The following is a 21452-nucleotide window of genomic DNA, read 5'->3' as shown; positions in this document are numbered from 1 at the left end:
TGTTATTTACTTTATTGTTTTAGCTATTGGTATTTATTTAATTTTAATGTGTTATTTATATAGTTGGTTATCTTAATGGCTATAAAAGATATTAATTCATTATTATTTTTGGAATTAAGAAATAAAAATTAGCTCACTGATTTTTTTTGTAATTAAGGAATGAAATTAGCTCACCAATATATTGTTAATCTCTACATAACTAAATCATGAATATCTACCTACATAACTAATATAATTAAACTCTACACAACTCATACATGTATAACTAATACTTACGTAACTAATACTTACATATTTCTATTCAACTACTAAGCAATTTCTTAAACTTGGTATATTTTATTAAATGCACGTCTAAATCACGAGAAGCCATAACTACCTCCTCAAACATGATTTTCGGAACTATTTACCCTCCTAAACTATGAGAGATCTTAAGTATCCTATCAATCATGAGTTTTTAAAACTATTTACCACATCACACAAAAAATTACTCCGTTCAAGTTTATATAATTCATTTTTCTTTTTAGTTAATTTCAAAAGAAAATTACATATGTAACTTTAAAATTTCTATTTTTATCCCTAATGAAATAATTTAAGTCACACAAATATTTATAAATTATTTTAGACCAAGTCACTTTTAAACTTCATGCTAAGCCACGTCAAACCATATCAAATAAGTAGGAATATTTTTTTTTGGGATTAGCTATAAAGAAAAACATATCGTATTAATTAGACCAAGTAGGGTATTGTCACATGTGAGATATTAGAGAGTAAATAGTTTCCAAAATCCATATTTAAGGGTAATTAAGTTTCTCATAGTTTATGATAATAAATAATTTTAAAACCTCAGGTTTTCTAGTATAACTAAACTTTTCATAATTTATGTGCCTTTAATAAATATATCAGGTTTAAAGGGCTATTAAAAAAATTCAGGTTTTATAGTATAACTAAAACTTTTCATAATTTATGTGCATTTAATAAATATATCAGGTTTAAAAGGCTATTAATAAAATTTCAGGTTTGATAGTATAACTAATACTTTTCATAATTTATGTGCATTTAATAGATATATCAGGTTTAAAGGGCTATTAAATTATTAACTCTAAAGATAAAATGAAATTGGAGTATACGTAAGATAGAGATTATGAGAGAGAATATTAATAATAATAATTGAACTATTCATAGTTGGAGGTTTCAAGCTGGTGGGAATTAAAAAACTTAAATAATAAAACACTCAGGATTAAATAATTAAACACGTGAAATCATGCAGTGCATCATCAGAATAACAATGATAATAGATGATTAAAAAATTTATTTTTTAAATACTATTTGTGTAATTTGTATCTAATTTGATTCTTTAAGAGTTGTCTCTACTCTCTTGGATCAGGTGATGTCTAATGATAAAAATAAATGGATAAAATGAAAAGCAAGAAAGAGAATGATTTATTCAGAATTACTACTAAATAATAAGAAGGTACTTTTGGATAATCCACAAAGAACAACTTTTTTTTTTTCATTTTCAAACAAATTATACTATGATTTACAAATATTCTATGTAGGGATAGTACTAATCCAACTGTATTTTTAAAAAATTAATTAAATTTCTAAGATTTGGTACAGAAAGAAAATCTTTTGACCCAAGTCTGCATAAAACCATTCACTTTCAATGGTTATAACAAAATCAACATTGATTGAAAAATCCAAAAGGGATATGATTAAAATTGACAAAGTGGGCATACAAATTAGCTCATATAGCAACTTCGCATATAAATTGTTCGTCCTTAAACAACTTTTCGAAAAAAGGATAAATATATTCTTGAACTATCGTAAATAATATGTAAATATTCTTAATCAGTTTAAGAGACATTAATGGTGCTCCTGTCGTTCAAAGTTAGAGTATATATGTCCTTCATTCTAGCGGAAGACTAAATAGGGATATATGGTGCAATCTTTTTTGTCAATCCGACATTTAATAAATGTCGGGTCGATTGATAAGATTATGACACATGTATGTCCTTTAGTATAAAGAGTATATATGCTCTAGTTATTGAACGAGAGATATACCAATGTCCCAAAATATGATAGATGGTATCTACATTCTATTTATAATATATTTATGATAATTTGGGGTATACTTTTCTGCTTTCCGAACAACTTATTATCATAGCTCCTTAAAGAATACCATGACATACAATCTATATAAGTATTACTCTTGATTATTATGCAAAGATATATTTTTCAAATAAAAATTTTGATCTCTTAATTACAAGAACATGCACAATCTTATCAAGTTAAAACTTATACATTCTGTAAAAAAAAAAAAATCGTAACATTATCTACTTGTAGAAAACAAGTGCCTTCACATGAAAAAATAGTCACATACTCAATTTATTAATCAAATTTAATTTAAGGACTCATCAACAAAGCACAACTTTCACACTCACAAATGAATTCACATGTATGTTGAAAGAATCATAGATTTGTCCATTATGTAGATCTTCACTTATTTAAGTCTTGATTAGATAGAATGAAGTAGAACTTTGATGGATTGTAACCTTGGCTAGGGGACAAGTAGAAAAATTATTTAATAGTGAGTTACACTTTCCTAAACATTCATATTATTTTAGACTTTATCACCTATTATTTTACTCCCTTTGTTTTCTTCAATATTTTACAATCCTTTATTCATCAACTATTTTCACTAATATTTCTCATCTCATGAAGAGTGCATTCTAATTCATTTATATAAAGCATTTTGCTTTCTATTTTATTTTCACTAGTATTTCTCATCTCATCAAGAATGCATTACAATTCATTTATATAAAGCATTTTGCTTTCTACTTTTTGCGTGTCACATTTTTTTTCAAAGAGGGGCTTTTCCATCATAAGAGACCTTTGTCTTTGTACTTGAAAAAGTCAACTCATTTACTTTCTTATCTATATTTAGAAGTCCAGACTTCAATCTATCGCACTTCGAAATAATTATTATATTAGTCAACTTTTATATTTGACCCTTTTCTTTCTTCACATTTTACTACTTTATCACACGTCTTTGCTACCATACTTTGAAAAGTAGGGTGCAAAAAGTAGGAATTCAATAGAAGGATCAAGGTAAAGCTACAACTATCAAATGAAAGATTACAAACTCAAAAAGAAAATATAACTAGTGGTATGATATTTGAGAAGACTAAATTTCATAAAACATATTAAAGAAGATATATTATCATCTTCTTATTAAAATAACACTTTTTATTCCACTTTAATAATGTGTTAATCATATTCTAAACTAAAGGCTAAAACATGAAATAGTACACAAGAATTTATCACCTCACATGACACATGAATCAGTTAAGAATCATAACAATGTACTATCGATAGAGTCATATTTACGAGCTTACGGGGTCGTTTGGTAGGGAGTATTAGAGAAAATAGTTCAAATATTAAGTGTGGTATTATTTAATTCTATGTTTGGTAGGAATTTGGATCAACCTATGGATTAGTTATACACCCTACATGGTATTAGAGGGTGTATAACTAATACCTTCCATTTGATGGTATTAATTTAATACCATGGGACTAATCTAGATAAAGACAAAAATACCCCCTCAAATCATTTTAATCATATTGTTTATTTTCTTGATTTTATATTTTATATTTATATTAATAAATTTGTTTAAATAAATGAATTTGCAAATTTTATTATTTAGATATAAACTTTTTGTTTCTAAAACATGAGTTATTTAATCTATTTATTATTAATATAAAATATAATAATCCGACTAATACGCTAATGTTGATGTATGAATTTAAGAACAATTCATAAGTCAAATATTGTCTCTTAACGGAAGTTCCTTAAACATTACATAAGTAGTCTAAAACAAGAGCATATACATATAAATAAAACATCTCGATCATAAAAATAGTTTAATTAATTTTGCTATATCTATTGTTTATTTTTATTTTATTATATGATAAAGAGTATTTTAAAAAATTTATTGATACAAAACAAAGTTCGATAAATTTTCCCTAAATATTATTATAGTTGTGTGACATTTTGACATATTAACTCCAATTTATAGATGACAATTATTTACTCTCAAATAATTTAAGTGAGAACGTAGTGAATATGATAATAAAGTTTTATCTCCTATCTAGTTAAAAATGCTATGAAAAATTATATTATCCGTCAATTATCTACCTTGACCCAATTACATGAAATACAAAAGTCTCATAATAACTCAAGGGTATAATTAGAAAGAATTTTTTTCTAGAGCTTTAAACTACACATAAAACTAGTTAAAAAATAATGAACCAAACACTTGATAATAATAATCTCTGCATTATCAATCCCTGCATTACTAATCCGTGCATTATCAATCCATGCATTACTAATCCTTGCATTATTGATCTTTGTACCAAAGACGTTTGCTAATTTTTATTAATGCATACCTATTCACACGAATATTACTATTCAAGCAGAGGCCTAAATATACTAGTATTAAGAGGCCTAAATATACTAGTATTAACTAAGTTCAAAGATTTTTACTTTTCTTATAACAATATTTTAGCAATCATCTTTACTTCTGAAATATATCTAATGAGACTATTCTTAAAAAAATAGAAAATAAAAATCAAGGAACTCAACCTGAAAAATTAAAATCAGTTAATCAATATAAACAATGAAATAAGTTGGTTCAAAATTGCATGCCCTATCTAAAGATATAGCAAACATATACTTTCGCTGTCTCATTTTAAGTGAAACATTTTAAAATTTAAAATTTAAACAAATCTATTTTTTATCGTAAGTTTTTCATAAAATTTTTAAATATTTTTAATTATCAATTATTTTCATCTATGATATTTTTTACATAGTTTACAAATATATAAATTTCATTTCAAAAAATTTAGAATTTCAGACTCAAATTATTGATCAAACTTAATCTATTTTGGCTATCAAAAATTAAAAAATATCAGGTAAATTCGAAAAAAAAATACTAGAAAACATCCCCTTCCTCCGCACACGTAGAAATAGCACAATCCCCAAAGCTTATAATGAAAATATAGAGAGAACGAGTGAAAACAAGTACTTTTCTGTTAGAATATTTTTTTTTTCAAACTATGGAGTTGACTGGTTGGTATATTAATTTATTTAGTCGTTTGAAAATTTTGCAACCGAAAATGAAATTGGTAAAAGGAAAGGAAGAAAAATGATGATATATCATTTATATATACAGTAATACAACCAGTCATTAATAATTTTATAAGTTAGGTAGGAGAAGTGGGGTAGCGTTGGGATGAGTTGTACTTTTTCTTTTTTAGCATTAATGTTCTCCCCTCACCTGTCCTTTTGTCTAACTAGTTGTTTGGCCATTATATTATGATATAATATTATGAGATAGAAACAGAATTTGGATATGTTATTTTGCTGATTTCATTTTATGATATCATATTTTTTTAAAATCATGATATAGAATCACATAGTGATATCATATCATGATTTGAGATGTTTTACTACAAAAATTGATTTACGGGTTCATATTTTATTAAAACGACCCAACATTTATAACTACTAACCATTTATTGCACATGTAAATAAAATTTATGATCACATCTTTACTTTTTTAAATTTATTATTTTTACAGACATAAAATTTATTATTCTCACTAATATACCACACTTCACGATTGTTGAGTAATAAAATCTTAAAGAGCCGTGAAAGGATTTTTTTTACTCAAATATATTGATGAAACAATTACTTAAGTGGACAACAAATAACTTTGTCATAATTAATAATACAATTTTATAATTTTTATTGATGTGATAATATTGAATAAATAATTGGGGCTATTTTAATAGTTTTAGAACTTATGGAAATTTTATGTTTATAAGAAAATAAACAACACCAAAATTCTATGTCACATGTTCAAACAAAGCTTAAATTTTGTCTCATGATTTCATATTATGATATCATAGCATGATTTCATATCATAATACCATATCGCATGGTCAAACAGGTCCTAAATTACCTGACATTAGCCAATCCTTTCCTTTTTGTATTTGTAGGATGAAAAAAGAAAAAAAAAGAAAATGTATATTGACTAGTGTTTAGAATGTATATTGACTAGTCTTATACTAAGAACGTTTTCGGATATTCATTAGTTTAGGAGTTAATTATTTAGATACATTTTAATTTGTAATATTACGTTTTTATCAAATTTTGGTGCATGCAGAACATTTAGAGTCAAGATACATGAGGCCAAAATTAGGTGTAATTTATTTTAGATACATTGTATCCAAGTTGATTTGCATGTATTTAGAGTATCTAACAAATCTCGCCCGCCTCCTTCGCTTCTCTCCCATATGGGTCGCCACTCTCTCATATATATGATATATTGACATTTAAATTTGATACATAATGAGATCTCATCTCCTCTCCATTTCGCTCGCCTCTCTCTTTCCCCCTATTCTAGTGTAACTGATATAAAAAATACATGTATCTAGGAGTGTATTTGGATTGATTTAAAAGTTGATCAAACCTACTCTTTAAGCCATATTTTGATTTCTGAATGTGTTTGATAAGTCAAAAATGACTTAATATAAGTTATGAAGTGTTTGGCAAGGTAAAAAAATAACTTAAAATAAGTAAAAAATCAAAAGTAAATCTCTCCCTACTTTTTATTTTTTTGACTATCAGTTTGACTTTTTATTTTTAACTTAAAAATTATTTTTTTAAGCAAATTCAAATGGACTCTTAATATATTTTCCCCAATATATGATAGAAAGCTCTTAATTAGTGATAAGATACATAATATTTCTTAAAAATTAGATGATAATAATAATAATAATAAACACAATATTGATGCAGTTTTTCCTTTTAATATTTACCTTACAATAGTTTTTTCAATCTGTGATTCAAAATTTACTATGTCAAATAAGCTCACTAAAGGAGGAAAGTGTTTTGACTGTTTTCTATTAAGAAATTCTTTATCAGACTTTAAATTCAAAAACCCAACATATATGCCTAGCTAGTAAAATAACTTATTATTGTGCGTCCTCTTTTGTTCATCACACCTTTTTTTTCTTGTGGTTCCTCTCTTTCAGTGACCATTTTACCTCTTGTACATATATAGTTTTTCTATTGGTCATCTCTCAACGACATGTCATAAGGTTAAAAGATATTTTAGAATATTTTATATAGTTTTAATTTAAAATTAAATAATTTAATTTTAAATTTCATATTTAATAATTAAAAAAAAATAAAACGGGTAGAGTATTTGACTCATGTTGTATGGTCCCAGAATTTTGTGTTCCAAGTGTTATCAAACAAGCATACTGCATAGTTGTATCATTATTAATTACAAGTTGTGTCTGTCTGGGGAGCAAAATAGGTGTGGTACATTCTGCTTGGTGAGTGTGTGACAACTATGATAATTGTGGCACATCAATATCAAAGGTTTTCTTTCATTTGTTATTATCTCCACCCACATTTTAATGTTTTTTAACCCCTTTGCCCACTTGTTAAAACAATAATAGATATTCATTTCATTTTAATCAATATGGTATAGTTTGATTTAATATTAATTTTTTAAAAAAGATTTTTTTAAAAAAATTGTGTTTTAATATAAATCGTAGATATTTATATGGTTAGATGGATAAGATGGATATTCTAAAGTTAATGTATTACGAAATATAAAATGCATCTTTAATCTGGATTGACTTAAAAAAAAAGTTATATAAAATGGGATAAAAAGAATATAAAGTATAGTTTATTTAGTTTATCCCTATTTAATAAAGGTAGATTAGTTTTTTAATCATAAATATAGTGCATACTTTTTTAATATTGAGGGTCTATTTAGAAAATCAATTCTAATCTTTAATCTTTGAAGTGATAATTATTTTGAAATAAATTTCTTAAAATAAATGACAGTGAAAATGGAACAGAGAGAATAGTTTCATATCTTGTCATTAAGCACATTCTACTTAGGGTTACTTGGTAGGATGAATTTTTTTAAAAAAGGTTTTACATTAGTTACAGGCATATTGATATATATTGGTTATAAACTTTGTGTGGTATTATGATATGCATAACTAATATATAAGAAATCATAATATCATACGATTTTTTTTAATGTATTCATTAGCATGGTAAAAACATAATTGCCCCTCAAATTTTTTTTAGGATATTGTGTAAACATATTTTTTTTTACAAAAAATATGCAATACATGTTACTTTTTAATCTAACAAATTAAGTATGTAAACATAACTAAAATATACATAACTTGTACATTCTTTTCAACTTTATCCAAAGTTGATACACAGTTTCGTGTGTGATTTGTCAATGACAAAAATTACATATTAGAAAAAGGGAAAAAAGAAAAATATAAAATGAAATTTTACGAGAATTTTTTCATAAACATTTGACTTGAATGTATTAAGTATATAGCTCTAGCATTATTTCATAAATCTTTGAGTTTCCCCCTAACCCTCATACTACACAACAAACTCAATTTTTAATGTCTTTTTTCTATCACCTTTCACTCCCTCCCCCAAAAAAGTGGAGAGACTCCCTTTTAATTGTAGGTATAAGTAAATGCATATATATGAGTATGTGTCTATGTAAGTAGACACAAGTGGGGTTAGAATTTGAAGACTAAAAGAGGGTTGTGGTAGGACTTTGAATACTTGATTGACATCATTTTCAATTATAATATAACAATATGACAAAAACTCAATCAGTGAGCACTAAGAAATAAGCAAATAAAGAAAGCAAAAAAACAAAAAGAAAAGAGAGGGAATGGATAAAAGCCGAAAAAAGCAAGACTAGAAAATGACTCTTGGGCCGTTTAGATGTGATTTGAAATTTAGAAAGTATACTATTGGAGTGATAATTATTTTTTTTTTAATTTTTAATAATAGGCTTTGGTGTTTAATCTTCTTGAGTAACAAAATTGCCTTTAGTAAAGCGTTTTATCTTTTAATGTGTTCAAATTTAAATTTAATTGATATTTAATGTAATTATGTGAATATTGAACATCGAGTGAAAAATAAAAATAATATGATTTATGTTTTTTTAGATTATAATTTTTTTATAAACATAAAAATTATACAAATTATGAAAACTATCAAAATATTTCAATTCTTATATGATCTTACCTATAAAATCATAATCCATAAACAAGATATTAAAATATTTCAAATATCTAATTGGTTTACTATATATCTCCGTGTTCCATTTATAAATAAATATTTGTGATCATAAGCTTTTTAAAATAAATATAATTTTATAAATATTCATTAGTCAATGATATTAGTAATCAAATATTTTTTATATAATTCTTTCACATGATACATAAATCTTTTCATGCCAAAATTAATTAGTATACTTTTTACTAAATTTCAAATGATGTTTTTTTTTTACCATTATAAACTTATGAATTAAGTTTTACATTTTATAAAATAGAAATCTCAAACCCTGTTTTTCAAAAAATTACAATTTAAAATTAGAAGCCCAAATCACATATTCAAACACAAGTTAAAATTATAATGTCAAATCAGCCAAAACTTTTGATTTTCAAAAGGACGTGTTCTCCTTAACTTTTCAATGCTTTCACACTAATCTCATAAATCTTTTTACCTACACCACCATAATCGCTTCATCATACTTTATAACCCTCTTGACCAATACCAAAGAGGCATATGGATAATCTTAAAATGATAGGTTCACTATTATGAAAAAGTATATTTAATCGGTTTGATATTTAAGTTCGTATTATTGAAAATATTTAAAATTTTAAATTTATAGGTCCAAAATTGAAATGATTGATTAATTAAAATGCAAAAAATGCCATCAAAAACTACTTAAAGAGGTGTTACCTAATTTTAGAAAGAAAAATAATTCAAGATGAATATAAATTTCAAATTTCTAATCACACCGAGAGATGCATTCAATCATTACATTATATGATACTTCAATTGTAGGTTAACACATTTATATTTAACAATAAATTTAAAAATACAACATTACTATATATATTTATGAAGAAAAATATGAATTTACGTGTACCCGATGACCCCTTCTTGCATACGCCTCTAATTCCTTTCCTTTATCTCATTAAAGAACCAAAAAAAGTGTACAAGAAGAGGGTGTTTTTTTCTACTCAATTAAAAAGATAATTTCGGACAGCTCCTTCTAAATTCACTTTATAGTACTTATCTTTCTCCCTGATTTCAATTTATAATTAATTTTGAAGAATTGGAACAAAGAAGAAAAAGAAAAGAGTGATGGCTATAGGCATTATAGCTCACATAACAATAACATTCCTTACAAATACAAATATAATTTTCCACCTTACATATGATATGAAAATATGAGTAATATTTGACAGGTCCCCACTGATTCTGTTTTGGCACCCACACCTACTCTTCTTCCTTTCTCCAAAAGACACCAGTCAACCACAAAGTTGAACAATAGAAACAAAACATCCACACCACTTCCACTTGTTGCATAATTTTTTTTGGCTCAAAAGACTTTTCAATTGCAACAACAACTTGATTTTCAAGTTTTTGCCAATTTCACTGTGTCAATTACACAAATACTTGAAACATCAGAATATAACAATTTGTTAGACCCTTTTAATTTCACCATATTCTCTCCTGTTTCCCAAGATGGAATTCATGGAACCACATAGAAAAAAACTAGGAGATGCTTCAAACCACCATCAACACAACCAAGAAGAAACACCTTCTTCTTTACAATTAATTTCACCTCATCAAAGTCAACGTGACCCTTCTACCCCTGGGTCCAACCATCCCCATGGCCCTTTCATGGGCTCCATTTCCATGCAATCAATTTCTCCTCCTTCCACCAATTCCTCAACCCCTAACAACAACACTATATCTACTCTCAAGGTAGCTAAAAAACCTTCTAAAGACCGTCATACTAAGGTGGACGGTCGTGGCCGGCGCATACGCATGCCTGCTTTATGCGCCGCCAGGGTTTTTCAACTCACTAGAGAATTGGGGCATAAATCTGACGGAGAAACCATTGAGTGGCTATTGCAACAAGCAGAACCGTCAATTATTGCTACCACCGGAACTGGTACAATTCCGGCTAATTTCTCAACTCTTAACGTTTCTACACGTAGCAGCGGTACAACAATTTCAGCTCCGCCGTCAAAATCTGCACCTCTTTTCATCCACGGCGCCTCCGCCTCCGCCTCCGCCGCTATGTTAGGCTTCCACCACCATCTATCCACTGCCACCACCGGTTTTATCCAAGACCCAGATGAAAATTACATGAAAAAACGGTTCAGAGAAGATACTACTACCAGTGGCGCCACCTCCCCTTCACCTGATAAACCCGGTTCAGATTCTTCAAAACCCGGTTCGAATTTAGTCCCGGGTCAAGCCATGTGGGCGGTTGCACCAGCTGGTGGCAACGTTGGTAACGGGTTCTGGATGTTACCAGTAAGCGGAGGCACCGGTTCAACGGCGGTTTCAGTTGGAGCGGGTCAATCGGACCACCAATTGTGGCAGTACAAGAGTTCAAGAATTGGTGGGTTGGAGTTTCCCGGTGGAGGACGGTTCAGTCCGGTTCAGTTAGGTTCAATGGTTTTGCAGCAGTCACATCCGGTTCAACAATTGGGGTCAAATATGGGAATGTTGAATGCATATAATAATAATAATAATAACAGTAGAGTTGATTTGGGTATGAATTTGGAGCATCATCATAATCAAACGCAGCATCAAGATAGTGATAGTGGTGATGAAAATCACAATGATTCCCAATCATAGTTTACAAATCTCGATGCAAAAGTTACCATTTTCTTGTGTTTGATGAATTTTTTACTGTCAAGATTGTGTTCATTGTAATTTTCATTGCAAGTGTTTTTTAATTTGGATTGAAGGATTTTGCCTTTATTATAATTTGGTGGTATTACGTTGGCTTGGAATTAATTATTTTAGTGACAACAAACAAGGACTTATTGATAATAAAACAGGGAGTAAAGTCTTCACCCAAAAATCCCATTTCTTTTGTCTTTCAAATAGCTAAAATAAAATCTTTTTTTTTTTATATAAGAGAGGATAAATGTTGATTTTCAAGAATAAACACTGTTTGATCCAAAATCACCATCAGAATTTCCTAGTGAAATTCCTCACATAATAAAATTGTAAGGTTCCAAACACCTAAATAGATTTTGTAATACGTAATTTAAATTTAATCAAGATCTTAATGTGCATTCTAGACATGGCTTAAAACAAAAAGAAGTGAAGGTTCTGTTTTCACACACTAACTTGACGCGTTTTTTGATCCTCTAATATAATGAAATATTACTTTTATTTCAATTTATAGACTTAATATAAAATTTAAAAAAATAAAAATTTTATAAAACATATATCAAAATGTTATTTAAATTTACAATTTAAAAATATTATATAAAAAAATAAAATAAAATTATTATCAAACAAGTTCTAAACAAAAGAAAATGATAAACAAATTTAAATAAAAGAATGTCTTTTGGTAAATCTTATCCAAATCATTTTCGTAAAATTAATCCTAAAGTTAGCACATTTTCCCCACAATTTTTCTTTGGAGAAGTATTTAAATCCGGATGCCACCTAAGGCTTTAATCTGGGGGACCATCAATTTTGTTGACTTTATCTTTGTGTGTGGATGGATTTAAATAGATCTGCTTAGCTGTTCCTTTGATTTGATTGATTCCCCTTGTTCTATTTCCATTCTAATACTATTCCCTCCCATTATTTTTAGTACTATTACATGGGTTTGGCACCGTTCAATTTTATATATTATTAATTTAGTTTATTAATTTTTTATTTTTAAATATATTAAATTAATAATAAAATTGATAAAATATTTTTATTTTTAACGGTTTGATTTTTTATTTAACTAATAAAAAATATTTATAAAATCAAATAGATGACTTCTCTAAGAAAAATAGTTAACACAACAATAATTAACTTTACAAATGTTCATTAGAAACAATAATAATTAACATGAAAAAAATCATACAAGTGTAACACAGAGAAATTAAAAGGTATATGATTTTTACTTTATTCTTTGGCGTTTGTATAAAGTGATGTTTTGAATTTAAAATCAATGTGAAGTATGAAAGAAAGACTAAATGTCAAAGTAAGTTATTGAAATTTATATTTAATATTTATGTAGGTAAAGGTAGTAAATTACTACACTTTTAATGGATTATCAGTTTACTCATAACTCCTAAAAAGGAACATTATGCAAATTGACAAACATTACTAGTTAACTATTCAATATGATTATAGTTCAAGTTAATTACTTTGTGATTATAGTTTAATATAATTTTCTATTACTTATGAAATCCACGAAATCATATATGGAAAGAAAAAAAAATCTTTTTTCTTATTTGTATACTTGTTATAAATCTATTGTGTTATGTGGATGATCCATTAGAGTTATCCAACAATTAATTGGATTCATGTATTAGTGTTTCCAATGTGATAAGATTCCAAGGTGATATGAACCTTGATGATAACTATGTATAATTCCAAGGTGACCTTTGACTATGATATCTTAAGACTATAAATAGAGATATCATTCACCATTGTATACACTTGAATATGAAGAAAATTCATCTTCTTCTATCTACTTCTCTTGTCTTCTTCTCTTTATGATTATATTCTTATGAGCTTGATTCTATAACACGTTATCAGCACGAGTCTCTATCTAATTAAGAGTGAGTTCTTGTTTTTCTTTAGCTCATATTTTGGTTGATCTCGTTATGAAGATCAAAGTATTTATGCATAAAATCAGGTATGTATTTTCTAAAATATTTAATGATTTAGAATAAAATAGTATTCAGTCACTAACAATTATTTGGAACCGAAGACATATACTACTATTGGTTGAATATGACATGCTATACAAAATTTCTTAAATGGAAGAAGGTATAAAATTTTAATAGCATGATTTTGAATATTGTTTTGATTGTTTTGAAAGACTCAAAGAATAAATCATGTTGTACTTCGATTTATTATACCATTGGTTAAGGGTAAGACGATGAATTCAAGTTTCATCGCACCAAAAGGGTAAGTCATCAGGTTAAAGTCCGGATGCACCATAATGAAAAATATTTGAGGTTAACACGATAGATTCAAGTTCTATCTCACCTAAAGGGTAAGCCATCAATTAGAGTTTTGATGCACCGTGATTGGGTTTAAGTCCCATAGAATTATGGCGTAACATGCCTTATATGGGTAAGACATTGAGTTTGAGCCAATGCACCATAGCGATGATAAAATGATGACTAAGAAAAATAATATATTTTTGATAAAATGTCTTGAAATTCATCATATATTGGCTCCATTCCTTGAAAAGAATGAGGTAGCGACATGTGATAACTCTGAAATCCACCTGTTGACTTGCTCCATTCAATCATATGAATGTGGTAGCAGTGAATGATTAGTCTGAAAGATGACAAATAATTAATAATATGAATAAGAGCGTGGAGGGACAGAATTATAATAGTCATCATTGTGGTAATGATAAAAGGAAGAACACTATGAGTTCTTCAAATAGTCCTTCAAAATGTGAAGACAATTTTTATTATCAAAATGGTATGAAAGGTCATTAGACTTGTGAATGTTGTCAACCCAATAATTTGACAAGTTTATAAATCCTCTATCATGATACAAGAAGATAAAATGATGGTACACTTGATCTTTCAAAGTGATGTTGAGGTGTGTCATGGAAATATGATGAATTTTAAAGCCATGACAATGTGCTTATAATGCAAATTTATGAAGTACATATAAATAATTAGTCCATTCATTGAAGAGAATGTGACTTGTGATGAGTATCATGAATACTCGACCATTCTATAAGAGAATGGGTATGCCACAACTCATCTCTATGGAAGGTTTGAGAAAAAATGATATATGTAACTTCTCATCTCTACGGAAGATTTGAGAGGAAATAAATTTTATTTGACAGAAATGGCTAATTGCATTGTACATTTTATACGTCACCATGGTATGTTTATTGTGAACTACCGAAAGGGCAAAAGAAAGAAATAGTTCTTGCATATAAGGATTGTGGTCATTATTGTGTGGCAATACAAATTTGTCATTGGTTCTGCACCTATGGTACAACATAAGTAAAGCAAGAAAGACGTCTTGCTCGTAATGATTTTGACCATGACAATAATAATATAATTTCCTCCTTGAAGTAGATGCTCACCATAGGGATGGTATCATGCAATATGTGATAGTACACAAAATTAATTGCAAGCTCTATCAAGTTGTGCTATTATCAGAGGAATGATATTGGGGTTGTAGTAAGCCTCAAAAGATTTTTCTTAAGTTTCTGATGAATTGAAAATAAATATTGAGACTATAAATCACTACAACGGAAGAGGGTTATAAATGTTTATGTAAAAGATTACCTCACTTTTCCTCTTGTTTGTTCCATACAAACATGTATGTGCTGATGAAATCACATGTAAAAGTAAATTATAAGTGTACTAAAATAAAGATCAGTTGGCATGACTGGTTGACCATTCCGATTAAATGTGATGCAAACGTGATTGAGAATTCAGGTGATTTATATGATGAAGAAATAAAAATTCTTCAAGAATTCTCTTGTGTTGCTTTTTCTCTTGATAAAATGATCAATGTACCAGCTAAGGTTGGGATTGTAATCCCCTAAAATTTTTGGAACATATAAAAGAGTGAAAATGGACCCGTTCACCTGTCATGTGGATCATTTGCATCTATGCGATGGTCACATGTATTTTATTTTCAACTTACAAATTGGTTTTGTAAGGTTGTTTGCTCGAATTGTTAAAATTAAGAGCACAGTTTCAAACTATGAAATTATATTGATAATGCTGGTTGATTTAGCAGAAATTGTATGCCTCCAATTATAACTAAATCATGGTTATGAGAACAAAACTCCCAAATAAGATTTGGTATGAGATAATTTTATTTAACATGTAGCAACACATGTATGCATCAAACCAACAAGGTTTTCCCATCAAAATTGGTTCAGGGTTAGGAACCATATAATTTTCATCTAAAATGTTGAATGTGCGGTTGTGATTTTAATTGCTCCACCACGCACAAAGATGAACTTCCAAATAAGGTTGGAATGAATGTTAGATTTTCTAACATTAGGGGGAGAGATAATTGACAGTTGAAAATTATGTGTGAGGTTAATGATGAATTATCTAGATCCTCGTTAAATAAATATGTGAACTTAAAGTTCAAGGGATAATTCAATTGCATAATGTTGCAAATCAGTTTTCAGATGAATGCACTGACCCTATGATATAATTCAGCTGCAAATGCTCTAATGTGAAGTCCTTGAAGGACAGAGTCTATGATACGCCGGAAGCGTAATAGACCAATCAATTCCAAATATAAAATTCCTTGAAGAAGGAAGGAGCAAATGATCAATATGGTCATGATAATGAGGCAAGTGCTATAAAAGAGCACATTGACATAACACTTCATAAAATCTTGAAAAAGGTTAACGTACCTGAAATAAGAAAAAATGAAGAGATCTCATAAGTTATGTCTTGTTGGAATCGATATCAAATAACTGTCGACGGTATCTTTGATATGAGGTAGCGCTCAATGATTAAATTGTGACAAGGATCTTAAATCCAAATATGTCATATAGTGTGGACAGATAAATGGTTGGCCACGTAAAATGTACAATTCAAGTATATTTTGTTTCACTTAGAAAAGTGACATTTTGGACTAGTAATCCATAAATCAAGGTATAATAATGTCAGTGAGGTACAAATAAATTATTATGCAATAGTATAACCGTAAGATATCAAATACGGTTTGTGCCTTGGGGCATAAAGGTTTATCGCAAAAATCCTGACATTATTGGAGATGTTTTCTCCTTTGGTGGATACAATGAAGTTTGTTTTGATCTGGCGACATATGAAAAACTTGATTGCATGAAATGAATAATTGTAATGTCTAGCTAGACAATGAAGGTTATATGAAAATTCTTGAAACAATCGAGGTGTCTGAAGCATATAAGAGTTCAAAAGAAACTTTTTCAATAAAGCTTCAAGAATCCTTATATGGATTGAAATAGTCAAGGAAGAAAAAAGGTATAAAAGAATGACCCTAATTATCCTTATATTTTTATGAAAAGGTTTTGGTAAGACAAAATTTTGTCTTGACCTACAGATTGATAATTTGACAAATGAAATATTTGTCTAATAGTGCACATACACTGAAAAGTTTTGATGCAATTTTATATGGATAAAGCGCATTCATTGAATATCCCAATGATTATGAGATCACTTGACATAAATGATGATTCAGTTTGATCTCAAAAGAAGGATGACGAGTTTCTTGGTGATGAAACTCTATCGTGGTGCAATCAGGGCACTAGTGCATCTTACTAACAATATTTGACTAGATATTTGTTTTGCAGTAAATTTACTGACAAAATTCAGTTTCTCCCCGATAAAAGGACATTGAAATGGTGTTGAGCACATGATTAAATATCCTCGAAGGACCATAGTTATGGGTTTATTCTATTCAGAGGAATTCAAGACAAAATTGATTGGTTACGCATGAGCAGAATATTTATCTGATCCGCATAAAGCTCTATCTCAAGCACGCTATTTGTTTGCATGTGGAGGCACAACAATATCCTGGCGATCAATGAAGCAAGTCCTCCATAAAGCAAGTCGAAAGTGTGTCTGCTTGAGATAAATGACACACCATATTCAATAAATGTGTGATTTTTTTTGAAAAAGAATATACCAATCACAATGTACGAAGATTGGATACATCATCACAAGAAGTTAAGTGATGTTTTAATCAGGGGGAGTATAATACGCGTTGTACTCTTTTTCCCTTGACCGAGGTTTTTTCTCACTGGGTTTTCCTGGCAAGGTTTTTAATGAGGCAACAAATAGTGCGTATCAAAAGATATGTGTACTCTTTTCCTTCACTAGAATTTTTTCCCACAAGGTTTTTCCTAGCAAGGTTTTAACGAGGCACATTATCTATGTACATCCAAGGGGGAGTGTTATAAATCTATTGTGTTATGTGGATGATCCATTAGAGTTATCCAACAATTAATTGGATTCATGCATTAGTGTTTCCAATGTGATAAGATTCCAAAGTGATATGAACCTTGATGATAAATATGTATAATTCCAAGGTGACCTTTGACTATGATATCTTAAGACTATAAATAGAGATATCATTCACCATTGTATACACTTGAATATGAAGAAAATTCATCTTCTTCTATCTACTTCTCTTGTCTTCTTCTCTTTATGATTGTATTCTTATGAGCTTGATTTTATAACAATACTCATTTATACAAACTCAATTTTATCTCTCTTCTCTCCATTCTCTAGTTCTCTCCTAAAATTACTCATACACATTAATTTTGAATTTCGAAATCTACTTTCTCCTTCCTAATCATGGCATCACAATTCAAGGGAATCGCCCAAATGTGTTTCAACTCTTTTTTTTATTTTTTCATTTATATATGATTTATGCTTGTCTTTTTCTTTTTCCTCAAAAAATTTTCTCCAATCTTCAAAATTTCAGAGTTTTCAGAAAAAAAATGGATGAAGGATTTTGGATTACTAGATGTATACTATTGTGTGTCAAATTTGTTGATGACCCTCACCGTTTTTGTTGGATATAACTTAAACATTCTAAGATATTGCAAGCTCTGTTAGTAATCTAGACAAAAAGAAGAAATTAGATCCATTGAAGAGTTTGGATTCAAGTACTGAAATGATTAAATTAAGTTGCAAGAAATTTGAAGCAGAAAATATGAGGAACAAAAGTTTGATGGTTCAACAAAGATGATGAGTTCAATTTGTTTTTGTTGTTAATACATGTTTTAAGTGTTTATCGTAAGTTGTATTTGTATTAATAATTTTTACATGATATAATATACGATTTTCTGAGATTTGTACACTATAAAAAAACAACTTAAAATGCAGAGATTGAAATTTCATATTGCGGGGATCAATAAACCCCGCAACGAAGTATTACGACAGTTGGAAAAATCCCTACAATTAGCTGTGTCACAATTAATTAAGTGAAGAAGGTTTTTCTCTAATTTCCGGTGCCATTAGCAGGGGTTTACTAGTGGGGTTTTGAATCCCACAAATTGATATCAATAAAACTGCACTTCAAATTCTAGGATTCAAAACCCAACAATTTGTAAATTCTAGGAATCAAAATCCCCCACAATTCATGAACTTTACATTAAAAAGTAAGAGTCTTAAATCCTGCAATTTATGAAATATATCTTTTTATAGAATTCTGCTAGAAATATTCAATGTTAATTATAAATAATTAATTAATTAACATGTACATCATAATCAAACATAAAGGGACATATTAGTATAAGAAGTAACACAATATTTCAACACAAAAATATATCATAAAGCGTAGTATTAGTTTTACAATCTAAATTGAAACATGTCAGTTACTTCAATCATTATGATTACAAAAAACTTCAATCTTTACTTGAACTTCAATTCACTATAAAAACTTGCATAATAGATCACTATAAAAACTTGCTTAATCTTGCTTGAACTTTAAATCACTATCATCCAAACTTAATAAAGGATCTGCAACAGTTCATGAAACTTCAGTGGGTTTCATTACCATCACTAGCATCACCTGGCTGCAAAGAAAAATACACAATAAATAACTTCATTCAAATCAAAATATGGATGAATATAGCATACTTGATGAATTCTAAGTACTACCAGCCAGTTAAATTAGATTCACAATAAATTACATCATAATCAAAAATTATATTTAGTTGACTATCAATCTATTGCAGTCATCTTCTTTTCCACATACATGCAACTGTCAATCTATTGCAGTCGAGATAGCCACCAACTAACTTAACTAGCTGATATATATTGAGGAATATTGAATTTTAAGAATTGTTCACTTAGTTCTAATGAAACAGACATTGACAGATTGTGGATGCAAAGGAAATGACTTCAACTAAACTAGTACGACTAATATACAAACAAGGTTTCAGGAAGAGAGAATGTAAAAGTTATATGTACCATTGTAGGAGGAGCAACAAATAACCCCACAAATTTTTCTGATAGTTTTCCTTCTTTCATTATCATATATGACTTAAAGGCAACCATCATTTGATTGTGATTATTCACCATTTTATTTGTAATCTGTTTGACTTTGATTCAATAATTTGTTGTAATTCGCCAATTGGATGAACGACATGAAACACTTGAAGTATTCATACCACTGAATCTAGGTCTTGTTTGTATAAAAACTCAAGTGGGGACAATTCCAAACCCCAAACACCTTACCTCGCCTGAGTGCTCTTTTCCTAACACTTCGCCAACTGCATCATTAGGTGATATTACAGACTCATCCGAAATGCTTTTACTCAAACTTTCTTAAATATAATACATATAGTTTTTTTCTATACCATAAACTTTAAATTTAACTTCCAAAGAAGACCTAGTTAGTGTACTGTTAGTGCATGTACCATATAAAAAGAGAATCACCACTTTTCACATAAAAGCAGAAGTGAGTGTAAACTAAGAATAACAGTAGCATCACTAAAAAGGTAGTAATACATGGAGGATGATCCAAGACTGAATCAATTTTAGAATAACATTAACAATAAATGTGAAATGAGCAGACATCGCTTTATTTTCTCACAAGGGTGAAATTACTTAGTGGTAGAGTTTGTACATCAAGCTTAATAGGTGAGCCTAATAAGCTTGATCTACAAACTCTATACGAAACAAGTAACCATCAAACTAATTTGAACAAATATTAGCAATGCTGAAAACATGAACGTAACGTAAGAATAAATGTACTAGGAATCAACATATAATAACAAAAATTGAAGGACAAGAAACTATAAAAGCAATACTACAACGATGAAAGCAAGATTGAGTCTCCTGAAATTGTCCATAGGTAAGTATTTACTTATAAACATAAAAATATGTGAATTATTAATTCAACAACTTATGTTGTTCTAATACCTTATTTATTAATTATGATTTAGTCACGTAGTATAAGGGTTGAGGAACTTTAGATAATTTTACACACATTCTTAAATTTCTATGTTTATTTTAGAAGTAGTAGTACGTCACTTAAAATTTGTTTTTCAAATCAAGGGGCCCAAGTACCACATACACAAAATGAAATAAATTTTTATAAAACGAGTAATTCCTATATAAGAAGAATGGACGCGTACCAATAATTCCTATAAATTGAGTAATTTCTATTAGTATATGTTTTATAAATTGAGTAATTCCTATCATTATAGTTTCCTATAAATTGATAGTAGTATAGTTTCCAATAATTGAGTAATTCCTATTAGTATAGGTTTTATAAATTGAGTAATTCCTATTAGTATAGTTTCCTATAAATTGAGTATTTCCTATTATGCATTATA

General features: G+C 28.6%; 1 protein-coding gene across 1 annotated transcript; it reads left to right on the top strand.

Moving 5' to 3' along the window:
* The first annotated feature begins 10250 nt into the window (after positions 1–10250).
* On the top strand, positions 10251–11923 carry TCP12 (TCP transcription factor 12). Its single transcript, NM_001246877.2, is given in 1 exon segment — positions 10251–11923. A coding segment is annotated over 1 exon segment (1128 nt). The 5' UTR covers positions 10251–10663; the 3' UTR covers positions 11792–11923.
* The last annotated feature ends 9529 nt before the right edge of the window (positions 11924–21452 follow it).

The sequence above is a fragment of the Solanum lycopersicum genome, chromosome 11 (assembly GCF_036512215.1).
Source record: "Solanum lycopersicum chromosome 11, SLM_r2.1".
In the NCBI taxonomy this organism is placed as follows: Eukaryota; Viridiplantae; Streptophyta; class Magnoliopsida; order Solanales; family Solanaceae; genus Solanum; species Solanum lycopersicum.
Note: the sequence above shows the minus strand (reverse complement) of the source record. Positions and strands in the feature narration are given on the sequence as shown.